The 23,404-nt window shown below is 41.3% G+C and overlaps 1 protein-coding gene across 1 annotated transcript in view; it reads left to right on the plus strand.

The window, feature by feature from the left end:
* The first annotated feature begins 5,260 nt into the window (after positions 1-5,260).
* Positions 5,261-23,404, plus strand: part of tbx15 (T-box transcription factor 15) — a 37,702-nt gene continuing 19,558 nt past the window's right edge. The window contains exons 1-3 of the mRNA XM_035174148.2: positions 5,261-5,786; positions 12,180-12,390; positions 15,646-15,747. Coding sequence (XP_035030039.1) covers positions 5,600-5,786; positions 12,180-12,390; positions 15,646-15,747 — 500 coding nt within the window. The 5' untranslated portion in view covers positions 5,261-5,599. The remainder of the gene's footprint in view (positions 5,787-12,179; positions 12,391-15,645; positions 15,748-23,404) is intronic.

Here is a 23,404-nt window from a genome sequence, read left to right on the forward strand (position 1 = left end):
GTCACATCTTTAAGTTTCTGATACAACACACACACACACACAAAGTTCCTCCTGTTTGCTGAGCAATTATCCATCTGCGGATTTTCAACTCTGCTGCGGGACATGGTTTCAGCTCCACTGCTTCCAGACCCCGTCATCGCAATCCAGAGGTAAAGAGCTGAACTTGAACACTACGGTGATAAAAGAGCGGATGATCGGGAGTCACCTGGAATTCTGTTTGTTAGGAGGAGGTTGTGTTTTCACCCCTGGTTGGTTGGTTGGTTTGTTTGGATTATGCAAAAAGTACTTTATGGATTTCCAGGAAACTTGGTGAAAGGAATGAACATGGGCCAAGAGAGAAATCGTTAAATTTAGGGGCAGATCCTCACAAAGGGGCAGTTGTGAGATGAGGGCATTTCCCTCACATTTTGACCAAATTCCCAGGGAATCGTTCATGGATCTTGATGAAAACAAGCCCACGTATTTAGGAGACTGATACTGTGAGTGTGTATTCAGCTCGATTGAATTTAAGGGGACTGTTGAGTCCTTCTGAGTATTTGGGAAAACATTCGTCCAGATATTCATTTGTTTCTTTCTCTCATTTGTCCTCTCACCACTTCATCTTTTCAGTCTTCTCCTCTTCCTCACCCCCAATCATTGTCTCCTTGCAGCGCCTCCCCCTCCTGAAGTTTCTTCCTTGCACAGTTTTAACTCTGCTCTGTGCCACCACATTTTCTCTAATTGAAAATGCATCTCTGTGTTCATGTTATAATCCTGCAGGGACATTCACACAAACACACACGCACACACACACACACATACTGTGGATGTAGACTCTGCTGTGGTTTTTCCATCTCGGTGTTTACCTGGGAACAGAGCGTATCCTCACTCGGTTTATTTCCCTTTGGCCTGTGCAGCTGACAGAATATAAATATAAATATATAGACTACATATGCGCAGAGAAGCGGGCTGTAAATCACAGGACCGCAGCATTGTGACAAATACTGTCTCTGTGTCGAGACAGACACGCAGCAGAGATACCGGTGCGCTGGAACAAGTTGGTCTTAATATGAAAGCGCCACCGCAACTGACCCGTTTTACGCGCAGGAGTAAAAGGTTTAATAGAGAGGTGATAAATTTTACTTTTTAAAGACACCGTGGTAAATGGATGGAAACGGTGCGCATGGAAACAGCTTCAGTTCGGGTGGAGACTAAATAAATATAATTATATGAATAGAATTAAAAATGTTTCTGTGTTTTACTGATCCTGAACTTAGACTGTGTCGCTGAGCAGAGAAGGAAACTGTGAACCCGAAGCCTCTCAACCTTCACACATTATTATTATTGTTAATATTATTATTATTATACGCAGGGTTCACGTGCACGTGTTGGTCTGACTCTGAAACACAGTGATGGTAATTAATCTGCAAAATTAACATTATCATGGCGGATTTAGGGTTTTTATTGCGCTTTTACACAACGAGATGCAATTAATATAATTTATGGTGAAATCATAGGAAACCTTTGTCTGTGTGTGTGTGTGCGTGGGTGCGCGTGTGCGTGTGTGTGAGAGAAGGAAAAGGGGACAGGGGATATATGTTTTGGGGTTTTTTTGGTGCAATTTATGGCGATAATATCTTAAATATTGTAAATGTATTTTTTCTTTTCTTCTAGACCCATGGTGTACACACTATAGAGACACAGGCACATCTAAACCAATAATCATAATAATATTACTTGGGCTATAGCTCTTACAAAATTACTAAATGCTTTACACGTTTAAAACAACATTAAAACGGATATAACAAGCAGTTAAACGAATACATGAAATTTAATTAAATTTAATAAGTGACAACCTGTGACATTTTATTAAGTTAGACTCTTTAGATAAATGTTTTTTTTTTTTATCAAAGCATTACATTCTAGTAATTAACCAAAATTAGTGTGGCTGCATTATATCTTTTTTCAATTTCATAATTACATCTTTAAAATATTACTTTCTAATTTGTTGTAATGTTCGATTTCACAAAACAAAAACAAGCGCACTTTGGAAGTTTCATGTTGTATTGACATATAAGTTAACACAAGGTCAAGAGGACGGGCCAGCTCAGCTATAAGAGCAATGTTATAAGAAATATAAGGTAAGAATAAATAGAGAAAAATGAAAGGTATACTGTATATAGGCTACTATGTATGTATAGTAATAAATACAATATTATAGAGTGATAAGTGTATACTATGAGTATATGGACATTATTGGTCATTTGTCAGTAAACGATTATTGTAAACTTATTTTAAGCTTCTATTCCTTTATGGGGCTGATATGGGAGCTTAAACGTATTAAATATAATATATATAATTATTGGGATATGTAAATCAGGAAAATCCTAAAGGATGAGCTAAAGTATCCTCGACTCCACATTACGCATCAGTTCACATAATCACAATATTTATCTTTAATCTTTAATTCACTGGGGTCTTCGACTCTGAAGGAAATGATCTCGATGAGACAGAGCGGCCTCTTCATCCTTCATGCGTCCTCTGGTTTATTGGCCACGTGTGAGACTTTAAAGCGTGAACTCTGACCTTATTGTTTGTGGTCATCACGGTCACACACTTTCTCATTAAATGCACAATTTAACACCGGATGCAGCTGAGTTTGTGTTTTTTTTACGCAGCAGCATCAGGTGAATGGAGCGTCTTCACCCTGCAGCCAAAACCCTCCAACCAGACGTAATCCTCACATCTTTACCCGCAGTTTCTCTCCGCACCACTCCTCATGCGCTCAGCCCCGTGCGGGGGTTATCAGTCTCTGGCCCGGGGTAGAAGGAGCCGGGGAGCTGCTGTCTGTCTGTCTGTCTGTCTGTTTGGGTGTTTTACTGCTTTATCCTCCGGGGTCAGGCGAGGTTAGACGCTTTCTTTCGCTAATTGAATATTAACGACACGTCTGAGCGTGTCCGCCCACCTTCCACGTGTCTGAGGTCAAAACAACAAACGGGACTTCGGGTTTTTTACCATGTGTTTATGCGTAAAGATGCCAACGAGCCGCCACTTTACTTTTAAAATGCAAAAAGAAAACCAAACAGGAAATACTGGTGTGTTTACAAGTGCTTAGATGAGAGAGAAATTCAGAAAACGTTAAAACTTGAATTAAATCATGAATTTAAAATGTTCCATGCAGACCTCTGGACACATCTGGTTCAGTGAGGATCAGCCCGTTCAGATGTGGCGCTCGTGTTTTAGTTCGGGATGGCTCAGATGCCACCGGGGCTATAATTTGGATCTCAACAGCAAACAGTTGGTTTTAGTTTTTACTGTGGGTGTTTAACGAGTTTCCCCCCGCAGGGGATTCAACACCACCCCCTCCGACACACGCGCGCACCCAGAATATTTACTTGTTCGCTTTGATATAACTTTACGCACAAGCCTTTGCGCGCAAAAAACAGGAAATGTGTCCAAATAAACGATGCACGGAATACAGTTGCTTTAATTTTAATAAAATATTTGTTCATTTATGTTTCTCTGCTTTTGTTCTCGAGAGTTAGTTTTCATCTCAAACCAAATAGCGTGCACTATTTCCATCGTGTTTGTCCTGTGCGTCAGAAATGTTAAATTGGTCTCTATTCATAAAGCACTTTTCTAGTCTCACTCAAAGCGTAGAAGCTGTTAATGAAAACACAGTTCAATATAATGATATTTAATACTATTTCCACATAGTGACTAAACCATGCCGGTAAAAAAAACCCATGACATTATGTGTCAATCAAATCTGTTTATCCAAAGAATTTCAGTAATTCATTTCATATTTTATATATTTCACACTCATATATAAATATTTATTTTACCGTCCTCTAAGTTCTTGTTTAACATTTATTTCCACCTTTTCCGTAGTTTTCCTTGCGTCATAATCCAGCTCTGCAGTATCATATCCAGATTTGAATGTCGAATGCGCAGCGGTGACCTTTGGAAAGCTGCGTCCCGGAGCCGGAGGTTGTGCAAACAGCCGCTTTCCTCCGGCGGATCTTGAACCTTCATCCTCTGCTCGTCTCCTTTGGTCGCTGACAGAATACGTGACACATTTATTTTTTTTCTCCAAGGTGGAACGAGATCTGTCTCTTCTCTGCTTTCTGTGTCCTGTGCGTCTTCTGTGTCCTGTGCGTCTTTTCCCGAGCATCAGGCCCGCAGTCTCTATATATGTTTTTAAAAAGCGATTTCTGCTCACTAACACATAATCTATGACGAGTTTGACCAAAAACTGTAACACCATTACGACATGTCTGCGTTATTATTAGTATTGCAATTAATATCATTATTATTATTGTAATTATTAGCTAAATTGTAATATAGACGATTTTAGGCTATTGCAACTATTTTATTTAAATATTCTGTTGTAACAGTTATAACATTTACTCTAATCAAATTCGAATAAGTCTTCCTTGCATTAGACAAACATTTTAAAAATAGTGTTTCTCTCTAATTTGCTATTTACCTAATTAATTAAGAGACAGGTGATTTTAAAGGTTGGTTTGAGCCACGTTTATTTGGATTTGGCAGCGATATGTAAATAAATGAGTCTAATAATTAATAAACTATTAGAATAAACAGGCGATGGGCCTTCTGGGGAAACCCTGAACTTAAAATCTAAAATCATTACATCAGCTCCCGAGTTGTTAGCCTCTAATCTGACCTTAAATCAAACCGGTTCATTGCCCCCCTCAGATCTGCGGATCCAGAGAAACCAGTGACACCATTTCACCCGCTAATCTGCTCTGTTCCTTTGTGTGTCCGAGCGCGCAGCTCTGAGATCAGCCCACCTGTCCCGCTGCAGCTCAGCTGTCGAGCCACACAATGAAGCTGTAATGTGACTGTTCCTGCAGGCCCCAGTAATGGTGGAATCTAAATGACTGTGGGATGTGAGGGGCCTCGCGTTGGCCTCATGGTTCCAGACCTGGTGGATCAGTGAGCTGAGGGACAGGATGAATGAGGTCACTCAAACACACACAGTTTAATTATTTAAATGCTTTGTTTGCAGCTTGATTAGTGTTATAACGAAGATAAGGGATAATAAACAAAAGTATTTTTCCATAGTCAACATGATGGAGTCTGTCCATTAAGCTGCTTCGGTCCGGATCACGGTTCCTCTCCTAAGACGCGCGTCTCCCTCAGCTGTCATTGGCCGGAACACTTTGTCGAGCTGTCTGTTCTCACTTCTCATTGGACGCGCGGGTTTGACAGGGAGCTGGAGGGCCGCCCTCTGCGCCTGGAGAAAAAAACTCCTCCAGAAGTGAGTATCAATCAGAGAGAAGTTAGGGGGACAGAAAGAGAAAAGAAAGAAGCGGAGTGGAAGGAGCGAGAGACGCTCAAAGCGGCACACCGCATTAAAACGAACCTTTCAACCCTCCCGGACTTGATCTCATGCGCAGCCAGGATGGCACAGTCTGCCGTCAGAAGTTTGATGCGGCTTTTCTAGTCTCAGTTGGATTTACTTTGGACACTTGGTGAGTTTGCGCTGCGCTGTAAACACTGACGTGTGCATTTTTTATAGTTCTGCTTCTCTGCGTTTTGGACGGACGGAGAGGCTTTTTCGCCGCGTCCTCCCCTTCGGGTGGATTTGAGAGAAATGAGTGAGAGGAGGCGATCTGCCGCAGCTCTGAGCTCGAGAGCCCACGCTTTTTCCGTGGAAGCCCTGATCGGCTCCAACAAGAAGAGGAAGCTCCGGGGCTGGGAGGAGAAGGAGCTGGAGTTGTCCATGGAGAGCCTCGCCACGGACGGAGAGGACCCGGCGCACTGTCTGGATATGGACCCGGGTCAGTGCTGCAGACACGCACCACACCGCGCACACGTCCGGATCTCCGTTAGATCACTGCAGCGCAAAGCAAAACCACGAGTCCCGAGTCAAAACATGGCTCCACGTTCAGTGGCCCAACCCAAGACATGTAGCTGAAAGCTCCACGGTCTCTGTGTCAGTGTGGAGTCTTTCTTCTTTAGATCAGAGATTCCGCTCTGCTGCACACAGACGAATCAGTTTTACTGCTGTAGGTGTATCTTATAGAGCTGGTGGGTGCAGGCCTGCAGAGAAGGTCAGTCACGTTGGTCTGTTCTGAATAAGACGCACAGACCAAACCATCAAAACAACCTAAAGCGCAGTTTAGGACTTAACTTATGACAAAGAGATAAGATGTGTCACGGAGGGGTTGGCCTGTCCATGTTTTGACTCTGGACTGGTGGATTACACTGATGTCAAAACACTTATTATAATCAAAATAATGAGCCAGGACACAAAGTTGCGTTTCTGTTTGGACGCTGTTTGCTTTCAGTAGAAACGTGGCTGCAGGCCTGGATGGAGGCCTCGGCTTGTTGCACTCACATGAAGTCAGTGGCCCAATGCGCAAAAGAGAGAAAACAAACTGGAGGTAGTTTTTATTAGATCGTCCTCCACAGCAAAACGCTGCATGCTCCTGCGCAAAATTGCAATTACGCAATGGCAGCGTCCGTTTTGCGTCATACAGAGAACCTCCAATATTTTCCAGGTACTGCAGGAGAGCGTTCAGAGAATTGAGAAGGTATCAGTTGGTGTAACTCTCGATCACTTGGAGAACAAGTGTATTTGGTTTGATTATGTAGTGAAAAATATCATCCGTCATCCAATGGAAATGAATTATACACTGAACACAGGAACATGCACCAATGTTAAAAAATAATCACACAAAACAATATTTCGGCTTTATGATCAAATAAAAATTAACATGCAGGTAAGAGGTTTCTTTTTAATTAATATTAATAATTAATATAAATGTCGCAAAAGAAAATCCTAATTATGGGAATCAAGATAAAAACCGGTTACATTTTGTATTTTAAACTTTGTTTCTTGAAACCATAGCACACACGTCAGTTTTGAAAGCGAGACCGTTTTTTTGCAATAACTGCAATTTCTGTGTGAGTAATTCATTTATATAAATGTTTTTCGTGGCTCTTTTGCTTCAATTCAAACGCTCGTTAAATATTTTAGCAGGAGACCTATTTATTAGACCATTTAGTGTATTAGGCTCATTAAATATAAGTCTAATGAAATATTCTGTCTATTCGCTGTTCAAACCTAAACAACTCAGATTTTGGTGTTTGAAGATGAACTGGTCAGAGATAAACTTTTAACTTTTGACTTTTAACCTCGAAGCTTCGCTCTGAGCTTCGTTTTCAAACTGACACTTTACAGAGCTGAGATTCTACTTTAGTCCCAAATTAAGAAATAATGTAGCATGGAAATTTAAGGTCATTCAGTCTAAACTGTGTATGAATTAAAATTAAAGCCGCCTTTCTACAAACATCTAGATTAGGTGAAAATGAAAAAACCTCGTGACGCTTGCGGATCCCAAAGAGGCCCACTCTTCATTATGAAATACTTGATTTAGCTTGAGATAAACAAATCATGCTTTCTAATATGCAATTCACTGTTAAGGAAATCTGTGTAGAAATATAGAGACATGCAGAAGTGGAGCTTTTCCATGTCTAATGGCTGCCCAGGCAGCTACAGCCCGACAGTGAGTCCCGCTGCCGGCTGAAGCCTGACCTCCGGGGCGCAGCGCCTTTACGCACGGCTCCTCTCCGGTGTGAAACTGCTGCCACTGATTGAAAAGCAGAACATCAAAAAAGACGGAGAAAGAAAAGTAAATCATTACGATGGAAGGTTTTAGGAGAGACGTTTGGTCATAGGAATTCTCATGGGAGGTGTGTTGTAACTGTTGATATTATATCTGTGTTAAACGAGGACGATGAAACTAAACGCCCATTACACGGTTAACAGTGGTAAACAACTTGTTTGTGTGCATTTAAAAGGTCATAGATAATCTTCAAAAAAGAAACCTTAGACATCATTAAACGACCATGTGGACATTTTTCTATTTTTATGTCTATGACGAAGAGACGCTTCTCTGTTCGTCTTCTCCCTGCTTTTTGTTCCGGGTAATTTCAGGATGTGTGCCTGAATGGATAACCCAGTTCCAGGCCCTTGCCCCCCACACGGTCGGACTCATTAGCAGGCCTGGTTCCTGGCAGGTTCCGCTGCTCGGGTCCTAAAGCCTCCGCGTTGGCGCGTCGGGCAGCGGTGACCGAGAACAGCGAGTCTCTGTGGTCAGATTATGCGGTTTAGTGGAATCCTTAACGGAGTGATTTTATTTTTACTCAGCCCTGGGCGAGACTGGAAGCTGTCTGGTCGTGTAGAACGTTTATTAGCCTCAAAGACAAGCGAGTGACTGAGAAATGCACAAACTCTGACACAGGCGCACATTTAACAGTTTGCTGAAAAAAAAGGAGTTTTGTCAGACCTCCCAAATACAACGACAACCACATCTCCATAACAGTTACCCTTAAGACGTCAGTTAACAAGTTCAACAACATCAAGTATAACTTAAAATTTAATGCCACGTATCAAAGGCCTGACCCAAACTATGAGCTTTACAAGGTAACAATTTTAACTTTTACGCACAAATTACGCACAGAACAAATCCGCCATAAACATCGAGTTTTTCCCCTGCTAATTAAAATCTATCCAGATTTCTGTCTGTCTAATAATAGCCAACACTAATACCAAATGATCCAAACACCGCTAATTGCGTTCAGCTATTTTCTAATGAGTAATTTCTTCGTGGCTGATAAAAGGGTTGCGTGTATGATTGAAGTGTCCATCAGTGTTGAAACAGGTGCTCTCACGTGTGGATTGGGTTACTCAGTAATTTCATGGTTGGCAGTTTGCTACCATGCTCTTCAGAAATCTGCTGCAACTTCATTTAGTATATCAACATCATAAACATAATTTCAACATAAATACTGTACTTCAATGTAGTAGCCATATCCAGATGTGTTAACCTCACACCTTCAATATGGAAAAATGCACATTCAGGTGCATGTTGCATTTGCTTGAAAGGTGTTATTGAATGTCTGAGGCGCGGGAAACCAAGATGGGATACTACTTCATTTCTGCACCATCAATGAAAATATTGCATATTACATATGAAAATTACTTTATTCAAATTCCAACCTGTCTGGAAACATTTTAACGATTTTCTTTTTAATAAGTTTTGTTAGAACAGTGTCTGTGCAAAATGTTTGGAAAGATGGAAACAAAACCAGGTTTAAGAATTTAATCTTCTTTATTAGAGACCTTTCTACCTGAAAACTATTAACTGCATGTCATACTAATGGTACAGATGATTCCCATAATGACATAGTTATTCCCATATACATGTGTAGCACATAAAACATCTATCTGCAGCGCCAATTTCTAGCTCTGCCAGGGCGTAAATAAATACATTACTTCACTGAGCTATCTACGTAAAAATAAATAATTTTTAATGTATAAATCATAATTAAATTAAAATAGTTCCACATTTTATTTCCTTACCAAAGTATTAAACATTTCAAATTCTAAGCTACTTCCCCCTCCTGTAATGTTTGTATCAAATGTATATATGTATCACAGGTATTAGGGAAATATTCAGCTCCTCTGAATGAAGCTGATGTGAGGGACCAATTCAGACCAATTAGCTGCCCACAACGAATGAGCTAATTTTAATGAAGTCCTGGTGAGAGCTGATTGGAAGCTCTTAACCACAGGCCCCCTATGTGTGTGTGTGTGTGTGTGTGTGTGTGTGTGTGTGTGTGTGTGTGTGTGTGTGTGTGTGTGTGTGTGTGTGTGTGTGTGTGTGTGTGTGTGTGTGTGTGTGTGTGTGTGTGTGTGTTTAACCACAGGAGATATCAGGGCGTTCCTTCTGTGAGCTAATTTCTTACCAGTTTTTATTCATTCAGCATAAAAAAACAAGTAAATCTTACATTTGGAAACCCAAACAGAACCATGATATTCATAAGTGATTATTATGATTATTGATATTGATTTGACCTTGATATAAACCCAAAGCTGTGAGTACTGGACTTAATATATGGTTCTATGTTATTAGTTTTTATATTATTTAACAGTTTCATTCTAAGTGTTTGAATTATGGCAATGACGCTTGGTGTTGAACTCCATGAACACCTGTGTGTGTGCGTGTGTGTGTGTGTGTGTGTGTGTGTGTGTGTGTGTGTGTGTGTGTGTGTGTGTGTGTGTGTGTGTGTGTGTGTGTGTGACTGGTGAGTGGGGGAGGACAGGTCCTTCAGCCTGATGACAGGGCGGCCAGGCACAGTCAGCCGCTTTTGCCGTTTCCTCTGAACACCTGCGTTTCACACACCAACATCCAGTAGATATGAGGGTTTGCTCAATGTGGCTTTTCAGCCTGTTTCTGTAGTTTTCAGTTCCAATGCCAGAAACATCACATTCATTTAAATGTAGCGTCAAATTTTCTTACGACCACTGTGGAAAAGCAAGATTTAGTTCTCGATAAAACCACATTTTAGCTGAAACCACACTGACATTATTTAATCAGTTGGAGGAGAATGATTTTTAAAGGCCTTAAAAGACGCAATTATTTTCTATTGGTTTGATCAAGCCTCCATTACACAACTAACCTGTTGTAATAAGGTCAGATATAAACCAGATATTTATACAAATTATGCAACGCTCTGAAGTCTTGGTTGCAACATAAAAACAACACATGTTTTTAATAATATAGAAACTAATTCCCCTAAATAGGTGTACAATATGTGTACATATACTTTGTGTGTGTAGTATGTGAAATATTTGGCAAACTGTCCAGAACAGATCAGTTACCCCTGATCTCCCCACTCATATTAAATATCTTCGTTTGCATGATCTAATCTCTTGGCCCTGACCGAGAACACTGAAGTGTGTGTAGTAATAAGTATTTTTATAGAGAGCGAGGAGGCAGCTGAATGTATAACTGTGTGTGTGGACAGTTGAGATGAGAAGATGTGGGAGAGTAATCCTGTGTGACAGTCCTCTCTGGCTGCAGTGACATTGGAAATCTCTCCCGAGGAGATGATGGAAAGTGTCTCTCCTCTCTACGCCCCTCCACTCCTCTCCTCCCTCTGCTCCTCCTATCTCCATCTCTCCTCTGTGTTTCCAGTGGGGTTGGCTCGGCCTGCGCTCCGGCGGTTTCGCCTGGGAAGCCGTCCAGTCCTCTCAGCAGCTCAGCATTTGCATAATCATATTTGGGTGCCCTTAGTCTGCCAAGTCGACCTCCGCATGTCAGGGTCCTCAATAAATAATAAATGATTAGATTTTCTTTTCCTTTTTTTGGGGGGGTGGTGTTGGTAGTGGTGTGGAAGACGCAACTGTAAACTGTTACTGAGACAAAACAAGAGTTTGCATATGGTGATTTCATGAGAACTTTATCTGCTGCTCTGAGGTGTTGAGGAATAAAGATTTGACATCCAGGCTGGATTTCAAAACCCCAAAGGTTCTTGTTTTATAATTACACCGCACATGTATTAAGTGTCTTTTAAAGGTTAAAGTCAAGTTAAATAATTCTTTGTTGAGAAATTCTGCATTTCTCTTTAAGTGGAAGTGGAAGTGGATTGTCGATAGTTGACAGTTTCATTTGACTAAATACCTTGAGATTAGGGAAATATTTGTATGTGATTGACACAATTATGCAAATTTCCTCTGATGCGTTTCTGGTAATCCAAACTCAACATTTTAACTCCATTTCAAAACACAGAGGATTTTGGATGTTGTACTTTCAAGGGTTCCTGTTATTTTCTCCACTCCATCGGGCAGTTTGGGCATCTGCTTTGAAATACAGTGAATTAGTCAAATTAAAAAAGTCTGGGGTCTTGCTGGAGTCTGGGGGTTTAGCCGGATGGAAACTTCTCCTGTAGGTCTGGATGTGTTTCAGGTTTATTAATCTGCTCTACGTTGTAACTGCGTTGATGACTCTGACTGGTCAGTCTGTTAAACTCGCTTCGGAAGGAACTCTTGAGGGGAAACTTCGTTTGCTGAACGTTTCCCATCGGAATCCTTCATTGTGTGGCCCAATTTAAAATTTAATATTCCCTACATCGCATTTCAAACGGCTTTACGCAACATTTATTCTGCTTTTGACATCAACCCAGAACTCCATGACGAGCTGAGCCAACGAGCCAAACTCGGCCGCTTCTGTCCAAGTTGCAGACGGCAGGTGATTTGGAGTCAGTGGAGAGAACCGCTGCGCTCTCCTCCCCTCGCCAAGTTTCCTGCGTAAAACCCCAAAGCGCATTAATCCGACTGTTTCAGTGCCGCATTCTCATCATCTTCCTCATTTCCCCCTCAGACTCGGAGGCGAGTCCCGGCTCGGACGGAGAGGGTCTGGCCGAGAGGACGTCGTGCTCATTTGGCTCACCCGCCGACCTGGCCCCCGGCCCCTGCAGTGACCCGTCGCCCCCGGCCTCCATGGAGGAGATCCAGGTGGAGCTGCAGTGCGCAGACCTGTGGAAGCGCTTCCATGACATCGGCACAGAGATGATCATCACTAAGGCCGGCAGGTAGGACGCCCACGCAAACGCACACCCACACACACACAAACACAAACACACACACACGCAAAACTGAGATGCTGGAGATGGCGGATTTTACGTGCAGCCCTGCGGTGCCTTATGGTGGAGGCAGACCACTCCAGCTGTGCGTAAAAGGCGATTTAGGAAAAATATTTTTTTTTATTTGGCGAAAATAAACTGCCAACCGTGTTCCTCATTGCATTGTCAGTTCAAATAATTCAAATAATTTCTAATGAGGTAAGTTTGTGACAGCTCAGACTGAAGTCAATCAGACATTGTGCAGATTTAAAAAGTCCGCAGACGCACAGACCCACAAACACACACGCGCAATTTAAAGAAACACACAGCGGTTCTGTTAGACACACACACACACACACACACACACACACACACACACACACACACACACACACACACACACACACACACACACACAGCTCTGTCTGGAGGGTGTTAACGTGTTGCACATGCAGGCCGCTCCGCTGTGTTCAGGCCTTCATGACGCTAGAGGTTATTCCTGATGTCGGAGCATGAGCAGCGCTGATTCTAATTAATCTCCCTCTAACATGTTCCGGGTTTTCTCGCCCTCGCTCTCGGGCCAACAGTCAACACCCAGGCCGAGCGCGGGAGCTGACCTGCGGATACACAGGAAGGATCTTTCCCCGCAGTCTGCTCCGCTCCGTGCTCCAGAGGAGCGCCGCGCGTATCCACTAACATCCCCCCCCCCCCTGTTCACATCAGTGGACAAATCCTCCTTTAAGAAGATATTTGTTATCATTCAGAGTCTTTGAAGCGCTTAATGTTTAAATAACTAAATAAAAGTAGCCGGGGGGGTGATGATATAAGTATTTACATTTTAAACATCAGCTGTTTGTTTGTAAATACTTCATGGATCAAGGGTTTCACTTTTATAGTGAGGTGTTGGAACCTCTTCAAGACTGAGCGTATTTTAAAGTGAAGCAGTAATATAATAACTTTTTAATTCATTAGTTTTGGTACTTGATAAATCTGCGTTGTGTTTTTGTTTTGATTGATTTCCTTTATTCATAAAAAAGCCAAAGTCTTTCAGTCTATATAGAGGATTGATTGTAGCCTAAACTATTTGATCTAGTTTAGCAGCAAATATATATTATTAAGAACTTTGTAATTGAGTGTGATTGTATAATCTGATACTTGAAGGAATGATTGTTTAAGTGGATGAAAAAAATCCATTATAATTTTAAATTAATTGAGCTTATTAGTGGATATAGGATATTTATTAAAATACCAGTGGTAGATGCTTTATCCAGCGTTTTAAACCTAATATTATTTTCTGATGTAGACATTTTAAAACCAGACTTTTTTTTTCTCTTTCTTCCAAATAAAACCCAAACCTGTTTTTAATATCTGACTTCAGACTGAATCAACCGTTCTCCCTCTTCTCCATATATGTGTTTAAAACAAAATAAAGAATTAGTTTTAAATTGGTCGATCAGCTCATAAACAGTGAGTTTGCGCTGAAGCAAAGTGTAGGAGGACGCGGACGCGCACGTCTCCGTGTGCAATTCACGGCCCGTTCATAATAAGCTCATAAATCCAGACGAGGAGGGAAGCAAGAAAACAGCCCTCTGTTCTCATTAGGCCGGCCCGGATTTACGAGCTCCAAATCAAAAGGGAAAAATGCAGCTTTTGAAGTGCAAAACGAGGAATTAAGTTGAAATGTCTCACGCTCCATACACACACACCGTTATTTAACATAGATGGTCGTGTCTTTATTCCTTTTTTCTTTTCAGTTTGTTGGTTTTCATGGGGTTTGAGCCTCAAACGTTGGTCTGAAGCTTAAAAAACGTTTGGGGCTGGTTTCTGAAAATATCTTATCCATAAATATCAAGTTCTGCTGATTTATATAAAAGCATTTTACGATTTGGACTTGAACACAACAGCAGAGTTATAATAAATTCCTGCCAAGGTCAGAGGTCACAGTGGCATGGAACAAATACTCACTTTATGGAAAATGGAAATTGTTAAAAATGAAAAGAGACTGGAAAGATGCCTTGTTTTTTTGGATTTACAAATGATGATGGATTTCAATTGAAGGAGACTTGGATTCAGGGTCATGACGCTTTTGAGATAAACAGGATTTATTTTATAGATTAAAAAATACTGATAATTTGAAGAGCACACGTCCTCAAAACACGAAACTGTTATGGACCAAAGCTCCGGTTTCAAAATTGCAAACTGACCTTTTTGGATGCAAGTCATCCGTTAGAGGAGTAAATCAGGACATGCAAAAAAATGGAAATGTACCTAAAAAATAAAAAAACTAACAGAGAGGCAACATTTTCTACAATGTTTTAAAACTATTTGCAGCATATTCTCAAAGTATTTTTATCTGAATCATATAAAATATACTTGTCAGTTTTCTGTGTGAATGTAACTAACGTGTTAAAACCACAATCTCACTGGTTTGAGCAGAGAACCTGTCCAGTGGATTCAGTGAAGGAGACACAGATAGTTTTGTCGTTTTCAGTTTCATGATGATGTAACAGGCTGTGTGTTTTCATGCTGGATTACATCATTATGAAAATCAGGAGCACTCAGAGATATAAAAAAATGATAAAGACACTTTATGCTGCGTCATGTTTGTTATGTCCTGTTTCATTTAGAGTCATCTGATATAAAAAAAGACAGTTGGAAGTGCTTTAAATTGCACAAACAATCCTTTAGTTTAAATTTGAACACATTTCAATATGTAAATGGTGCAATTTAGGGTTCAGCATCTTGCCCAAGGACACTGTGGCACACGGAATGAAGGAACTGGGGATTGAACCAACAACCTTCTGTTTTGTGGATGACCCGTTCTGCCTCCTGAGTCACAGCCGACAAAAAAAATACACGTAGGATGTGGACATTTGATAAATGTTTTGTTTTCGTAGTTAATTATAATAATCCCAGTTTCAGCTGAAGCTCACCTCAGGTTCCTGTGGCTGCAGAAAACCCACATGAAATCACAACTTTTATGGAAATGGACTTGTCTGCGTCTCTGAAACACAGTTTGCATGTGTTGTTGCTGGTCGATCAGCAGCTGCTGACACTGACACGGTGTCGGCAGCTGACTGACTTCATCCGTCTGGTTTCAGTGGTAGTGGTGCGTTTTGGGACACTTGTTATTTTCAGAGGTATTTTTAACATTGTCGTCTCTTTAGAAGGAAAGGGGCAGAGACTTCATCCTTACTTCATCGTGTTTTGTTTTGTCCTCATCAGGAGGATGTTTCCTGCCATGAGGGTAAAGATCGCAGGACTGGACCCTCATCAGCAGTATTACATCGCCATGGACATTGTGCCTGTGGACAACAAGAGATACAGGTATCTTCCTCACACACAAATAACATGACTGGAGATGAATGACTGTGGCTTGCAACATATCAGACATCAGATATTAAATCAAATTGTCTAGGCATTCTTTATAGATGGTTCTTTCCATTTACTCGCCTCCCAAATACAAACATGTGTCCCACTGTTTCTTTACCAAACTGCTGTTAAAAACCAAAATGATTTCGTTCCTTTTGGTTTCACTGGGGAATTTAATGTCCTGTGATGGTCTGAAAGCTGTTTCAGATGCTTCTCAGCCACGACAACAATTAAGCTGCGGTGAAAACGCTGAGTAATTGTGTTTTTTTTTTTCTTTGGCACGAAAAAAGTCAAATGTACAGATGCTGCACACCAGCCTGAAATGACAGCTTCGCTCTGAAAATAGCTGCATCCAGCTTCAGAAGTCCTTTTAATAAATACACAGCTGTGCACAATAAGCACAAGCACGGTCATATCTGCATGAGCAAGGTTTAAACTCTATTTTCCTGGCCAAATTTTCAAAATGTCAGACCAACATTTTGACCCAGTTGGATTGTTCTCATCTTTACGCCATTTCTCATGTCAGACCCGTACATAACAAGGATTTGGACCGAGCAAAGATGTCCCAGCTTTTCTTTTCATTGCTCTGATTTCTCATACAACTGCGACGGGGCTGCAGTGTTTTTCTCTCGCAATCCATTGAAAGTAGTTATTCCCATCATTTGCATCCGTGACGTAAAGCGAAAGTGATTAAAGTGTGCATGTGCTGGAGGAGAGCTTGTATATGATGGATCTCTCTGGATATGCAATAAGACTGATATCCCCGGCCAACGCTCCCAGTGCCTGAAGTTGGAGCCAGAGAGAGAAGATTGAAATGTATTCATCATCCCACAGGCCGAGCCGCAGAGCCAGAGGCTGCCTGCAAATAGGATAACTCTCAGCGTTCAGGTCTAATGACGGATATGACAAAAAAAAACAGGTTGAGATGGAAAGAAAATTTGTGATACTAAAAAGGCTTTGGAGCTGCTGTTGTAGCGGGTGAGTGTAGTAGTTTTATTTGGTTACTTTCATGGCTCAGTATCATCATTCTTCAGGTATTATGGCAGAAATGAGGAAGTATAAGATGCAGATGGTGAAATCATGAGGTTTTCCTGTGTATTTGATGCAGATACAGGCTGTTACTTTGTGTTATGAAGTGATAATTTGGCAAATAACCCAGAGTCTGCCTCATTTCATTCACAACAGTTTGACCAGCTAAGGCTTCTACAAGCTGTTGCTGTTTTTTTTTTGTATCAAAGCTGCCAGTAGATGGATTTCTGAACTGGAATGGATGGTTTAATTTTTGGTTTTACGCGATTTAGACTAAATGACCTCAGAAACAACATTCAGATCAAATGAGATGGTGAAACAGGCTGGTGATATTCTTTGATCCTGCAAAATGAAAAAACACAAAAACCAATAATGTGTTGGTCTGAATAAAATCCACATTACTTACTGTAATTTCCCAAGAAGAGCTGGGCACTGTAGGTTATAGCAGACGTTAATCAAACCAAAATAAAATGGATTTGTTAGGGACTATTTTCACCTGTGGATTGATACGTATGTAGTGCATGTATATAAAGCACCAGGACAGTGTATGTGGGTGTGACCAGAATCATTTATTGGCATTCTTTTTACAGCTATAATGAATAATTGAACACAAACATCACACTAACTTCTCTAAAACAATGGATGGAACTGCTTCCCTGAGGTGAGGCATCTGATGTCAGATGGATGTGATGATGATGCTACTATCGGCTGGTTTTCCAGGTTTGGGTCTGTCAGTGTTGAGCGGAAACCTGCAGTCTGTGCAAGAGTCTGTTTGAAAACAACTCCTCAGAGCAGCAGGTTGTCACAAATGCAGAGATGCAAACTTCACCACATGTTTGAAAATCCTCAGGATGAAAATAGAGTTTATAGACCTGGAGCAGAAGAAGCATGTTGTACCGAGGTTAGAGCTCATTGAGCTGCTTTGCAGTGTTTTATTTTGTGTTGCTACGCAAGAGTGAGTATTTGATTAAAGACGTGAGTGTGCCACACGAATATTCCCTCCATCTGCAAGACAAAATCCTGTCATCTCACAGGGAGACGGAGAGCCCTTCCTGTCAAATCAGACGAAAAACAGGTTAGGCGGAGAGAAATTGAAGACACAAGTCTGCATAAAAACAAGCGATTAATAAAAACAAAGTGACTTCTGCAGTGTGTGGGTTCGGTTCGGGTTTCCTTCCTCTGTCATTTCATATCGTTGTGCATTAATGTAAAGTTTTCCAGCAGAGCGCAGCAGACGTTCTGCCCTGCCGCCTCACCACGCTCTCCGAACAGCGAACCAAGACATCATGGAGGAGTTTTAGAGGCCATAAGATCTTGTAAAATTAAATAGGATTTTCTTCCTGGCTGGGGAATTTACCACAGGGCTTTGCAAACTGAGCTGGAGGCTGCCGTAGTGTGTCTCACAGTCATGGAGAGTTTGGGCTCTGGAAATCCGGTCTTTATTGGAATCAACTCACTTTACTTGGGCCTCCTGCCCCTCTTTAGGAACGTCTCATTAAATCTCCATATATTACAGTTCTTTCATGTGGACAGTCGCTCGGTTTGCTCTTAGCTCAGGACGCTGAACACACCTTACCTCATTCTTTCAACTGTGCATCAGAGACACACATAAACATATTGTAAATGGATAAAACATACAAGGTGATGTGTTGTTGTGTATCTCTAATCTTTATCCAATAAACTCAGGTCCGTAAAACTGCATCAAAGTAAACGATTAGACATTTAAATCTATCTTCATGGGGACATTTGGTACTTGTAATTCCAAAAACACATAAAAGTAAGCACATGACACACACACACCAGTACATACACAAGCATTAAGGTTGCTCTACATGTGAGGTCAGTCACTGAATTCAACCCGACCCAAAACTAAATCTGATATTTAACCCACATTGTTAAAGTTAAATGAAGTTAATCTAAACCAAAAGTTCATCTTTAATCTAATGTTACTCTCATTTGATGTTGTCATGTTTGTTTCTGGCTCATACACTTGATCCTGATAAGAATAGAAATAAAAGAACACACACATGCACACGTAGACACACACACACACACACACACACACACACACACACACACACACACACACACACACACACACACACACACACACACACACACACACACACACACACACACACACACACACCCAATACCCTTACAAAATTAGAAACACGTTCTAAAGGGATAAAACACCCACCAAAGACAGCTGTGGAACTATACTTGTGAGGACAATCATTCAAAACAAACTCTTGTTAACCCTTAACTGACTTTATTCGACCAAAACATAACTCAAATATGAACTGTAACTAAAACTGTAACTAATAAACACAAGGCCAAATATTAAACTGGTCTTTTTAAGTCTTTATTTTCCTATATTTACAAGGGCATTTGGTTTCACGAAAACAATGTAATATAGAAATACACATACACACACACACACACACACACACACACACACACACACACACACACACACACACACACACACACACACACACACACACACACACACACAGACACACACACACTGGTACAAACAGAACCTTAATCTAATTTGGAACTGACCCGGTGAAGATGTGAAGATTTGCAAAATATTGTTGCATTTTGGGTGCTGACACCTGGTTCTCATAAGTATAGAAACAAAAGAACACACACAATCAAATTTAAAACACATAAAAATACCCACAGGCCTCTACGTTGCTATTTCTGGGGACAGCCAATTGATCCCGATGATAATCCTCAATTTTTATCTTAAATTTAAAATCTGGCAAAATATTACTGATGATGTATTTTAGTGAGGACATTTGGTGGCTCTTAAGCAGGATAAAACACACAAAAACACAGAGGCGTCTTTGTTACTATACTCATGAGGACAGTCTTTGCACACAGTCATTACAACTACTCCTGACCTAATCGTAACCCTTTAGCCTAAATGTTATTTTAAACAACGTTACCTAATCTCAACTCTAATCTCTCATTTTATCCAATCTGGTCCTCATAAGTATATAAATAGAAGACACCTGGAGACAGAATTAATAACCCTAACAGGGAATAGCCAGGGGCCTTGTTATATTTTTGAGGACAGTCAAAAAAATATTTTTCTCATTTAACTATATTTGTGAGGACATCTGGTCTTTGAATGTATAGAAAAATACGAGCACACACACACACACATAGGTACCCATTAAAATTAGAAACACATTCAAAGACACAGAAACACACCTACAGGAACTTTTGTCGCCTTCCTACCCCGACACCCTAAAACAACTTGATCCTATCACTCATTCTAACGTTTATCTAATAAACACGTATGTGAGTGTGAAACAGACTCAGTGTGAGAATTGGCAAAACGTCATCGTTTATCTGTCTCTGTGAGGACATTTGGTCTTCATAAGTATGAGAATTCCATCATGGACACGTGTTCACGCAAGCCGACTCTCTTACAAACAGAACACACGCACGCACGCACGCACGCACACACACACACACACACACACACACACACACACACACACACACACACACACACACACACACACACACACACACACACATTCAGTCAACCCTGAATGGGAATTCAATAGCAATATTCTCTCAGTACAGTAACCTAATATACAGGCTAGGTTTGGCAAGTGTGTAAATGTGTGTTTTTATGTGCATGCCTGCCTGTGTTGGAGTGTGTGTGTGATGAGCTCAGCACACACACCGACACACATAGACACACACACTCGCTGATGAGCTGTTTTCTGTTTGTGGTGTGTTAATGAGGGTTTTTACATGTCAATTGTGTGTTCATCCCGCTAATGGGCGTAATTGTGCGTTTGTGAGAGAAAGACGGAGAATCCGGGGTGTGCGCTGCCGTTCAGTTTTGTCAGCTGTACATTTTGGTGTCGGCTGGGAAGGAAACCCCCACCCTACACCCTCACCCCCAACCACACACCCACCTCCTCCCTCCCCCGTCCGTCCAGTAAGGGTGTCACATAAAGTCCAGTCTTTATTGATCGTGCCGGTGCCAGATGGCAGATTTATGGAAGATGAAAGCGGGCGGACTAATCAGATTTCCAGTCCTGTTTGGGGCTAAAGTTTCCTCGTTCCTTAACACTTTCCCTGCTATGCCGAGCGTAACCCCAAACAGGGCTCCAAACAGGAAATTACAGAAACGCCCGGCACCCTTTGTGACTGTATACGTCTGGTGTGCGTGGAGGTGTGTGCTTCGGATTACTGAAACGTGAAGTGATGTTTGTTTTTCCTCATTGAAATGTTTATTTGAGGAATGTGTCGTTGTCCGAATGGAGAATTGAATGATAGAAGCTGCCTATATGTCATTAAGAAATAAGTTTTGAGGAGCTTCATTCCTGATATTTTCCTGTCTGGCTCATAACTAATGAGTTGATTAATGAGTTGAATCTCACGTCCCATTTTCGGCTGAAGTAGGCAGCTCTTTATAGAAGCTCTAAAAAACACTTGGCACAATCTGATCAGCATGAAGCAGACACAACGTTATCAGGTTAAAAAAGTTATCAGGTTACTGCTGGATATGTATTCACAAGCTGTTTGCTAACAAGTTCTCTGTTTCAACCTAAAATGTCATGAGCGTAGGAGTCCTGTACGACATGTCTCCTAAAATGTAATTTAGTAAATTTGGTTTGGTGTTTTCTTTCGATCCGTCACTGGACCAAGTATCAGGTCAGACTCTACACTGAGCCAAAGTAAAGTCAAACTCAGCTAATGAGTGGAAATTGTGGACATGATTACGTGTCTAATCCTTGGATTTTGGTGGGGCCAGTTGGAACTACTGCAAAAACATTCATGCAAAACACAATGCAACAGAAAGGGACTTGGTGAATAAATCATGGCGTACATGGTGCAATCGACCTGAATCATCAGATCTGTGTGGAGCAATAATGAGACTGTTACAATGCATGAAACCAATAGAGAGTCTGTCTTCGTTGCTGTTGTTGTGATCGACAACGTCACTCGATGAGTCTCAGCCGCTGCTGCTTTGCCTCTTCAACACTGCACTTCATGCAGCCCTTTACAATAAACATGCCAAGTGTGCAGCTGATAAGACGAACGATCCTCGAGATGTGTGAGACACATGCAGACACATAGAGGCACCAGCCTGAAGAATTACAGCCCCAGCTGAGCTCCCTAAATTTAACATTTGCACTAAATCCTCCCTGTTAATCCGAAGAGTCTGTAATAATGTAGATTTGTGCATGAATGTAATGTTGAAAACATCCGTTCAGAGCTGACCTGACCTCCAACATGGCCGCCAGCGGGTGTGTTTGCCAACATCCCGCGAAACGCCCCCCGATGCATTTTAAATGTGTGCATGTATTTGTGTTCACTGCGGCAGAAAGAGGCTGAGTATGTATTTTTGTGTGTATTGGAATGTACTTAAATTTTATGTGTGCGTGCGTGCATGCGCGTGTGTGCGTGTGTGTGTGTGTGTGTGTAATGGGGTGGTGCAGCCCTTTGTGGCAATAACAAAAGGACCAAATGAGAGTTTTGTCCATGTTTCAGCAGTGAGTGATGACTTTGGCAGAGACGCTGCAGATAAAACACTTTGGACTGAGCGCATGGCCAGAACTAAAGGCAAACAGCTGTGCTTCACACTCTCTCTCTCTCTCCCCCTCTCACTCACTACCTCTCTCTCCCCTTCTGTGCTCCTCTCTCTCCTCCCATTCTTCCCCTCTTTTATCCCTCTGTCCTTCGACTGTCTCTTTCTTCATCTTTCTTGCTGATTTTCTTCATCTGACTTCACCGTCTCTGTCTGTCCATTTCTGTCTTTTCTTCTTTTCCTTTTCATTCGCTCCCTGCCCCCAGCCTTTTCCTTTTGTCGTTTGTTTTTTAAATGGTGCATACTACAGCGACTGGTGGTTTCTGGACTTTTTACAAAGGAGGGTAAAAGTCGTTTTCTTTCTTTTTCTTTCTTTCTTTCTCTCTTTCTTTCTTACTTCCTTTTCTCTTTCTTCTCTCTCCCTGCTGTTTAATGGGTGGGACGCCCCATAGTACCCAAACTCACACACAACATCATCAAATATTATGGCTTAGCTAAATTGAAAGTGCACAGCTGAGTGTGTGTGTGCATATGGAATATTTTATGTCGCCGTTGTTAGAAATTTCAAGCACAATGAAGAAACAACAGATGAAGTTTAAAAGTCGGCGCCGTGGCAACATGTTTCCAGTGTTTGGAGTTTGTTTTCCAGCGTAGTGAAAGAAGCAGAGGCGTTCAACCCTGAAGTAACCTCAGAGATTTCAATTCAGGGATTAACGATTATAAATCCTGGAGATTTGATTTAACTTCTGCAGAACAACAACGTGATGTGTGATGCATGAAAACAGAGGAAAACGGAAATTGTAGTTTCAGAATAGTGTTGTGCTCAGTTCTCCTCCAACACACAGAAAACAATTGAGCCCGATCTTCCTGCACACTGTTCAAGAAGGAACATCCAGTGTTTATATGATATTTGCAGCTCAAACTAAAACGACTCCAACAGTCAAGGTTTAACATGAAATTATCAAGCAAAATCCCAGCTATGGTTTACGGTGAAACATTTTAACTTTAATCTTATCA

Source organism: Hippoglossus stenolepis, chromosome 13 (assembly GCF_022539355.2).
Source record: "Hippoglossus stenolepis isolate QCI-W04-F060 chromosome 13, HSTE1.2, whole genome shotgun sequence".
Taxonomy (NCBI): domain Eukaryota; kingdom Metazoa; phylum Chordata; class Actinopteri; order Pleuronectiformes; family Pleuronectidae; genus Hippoglossus; species Hippoglossus stenolepis.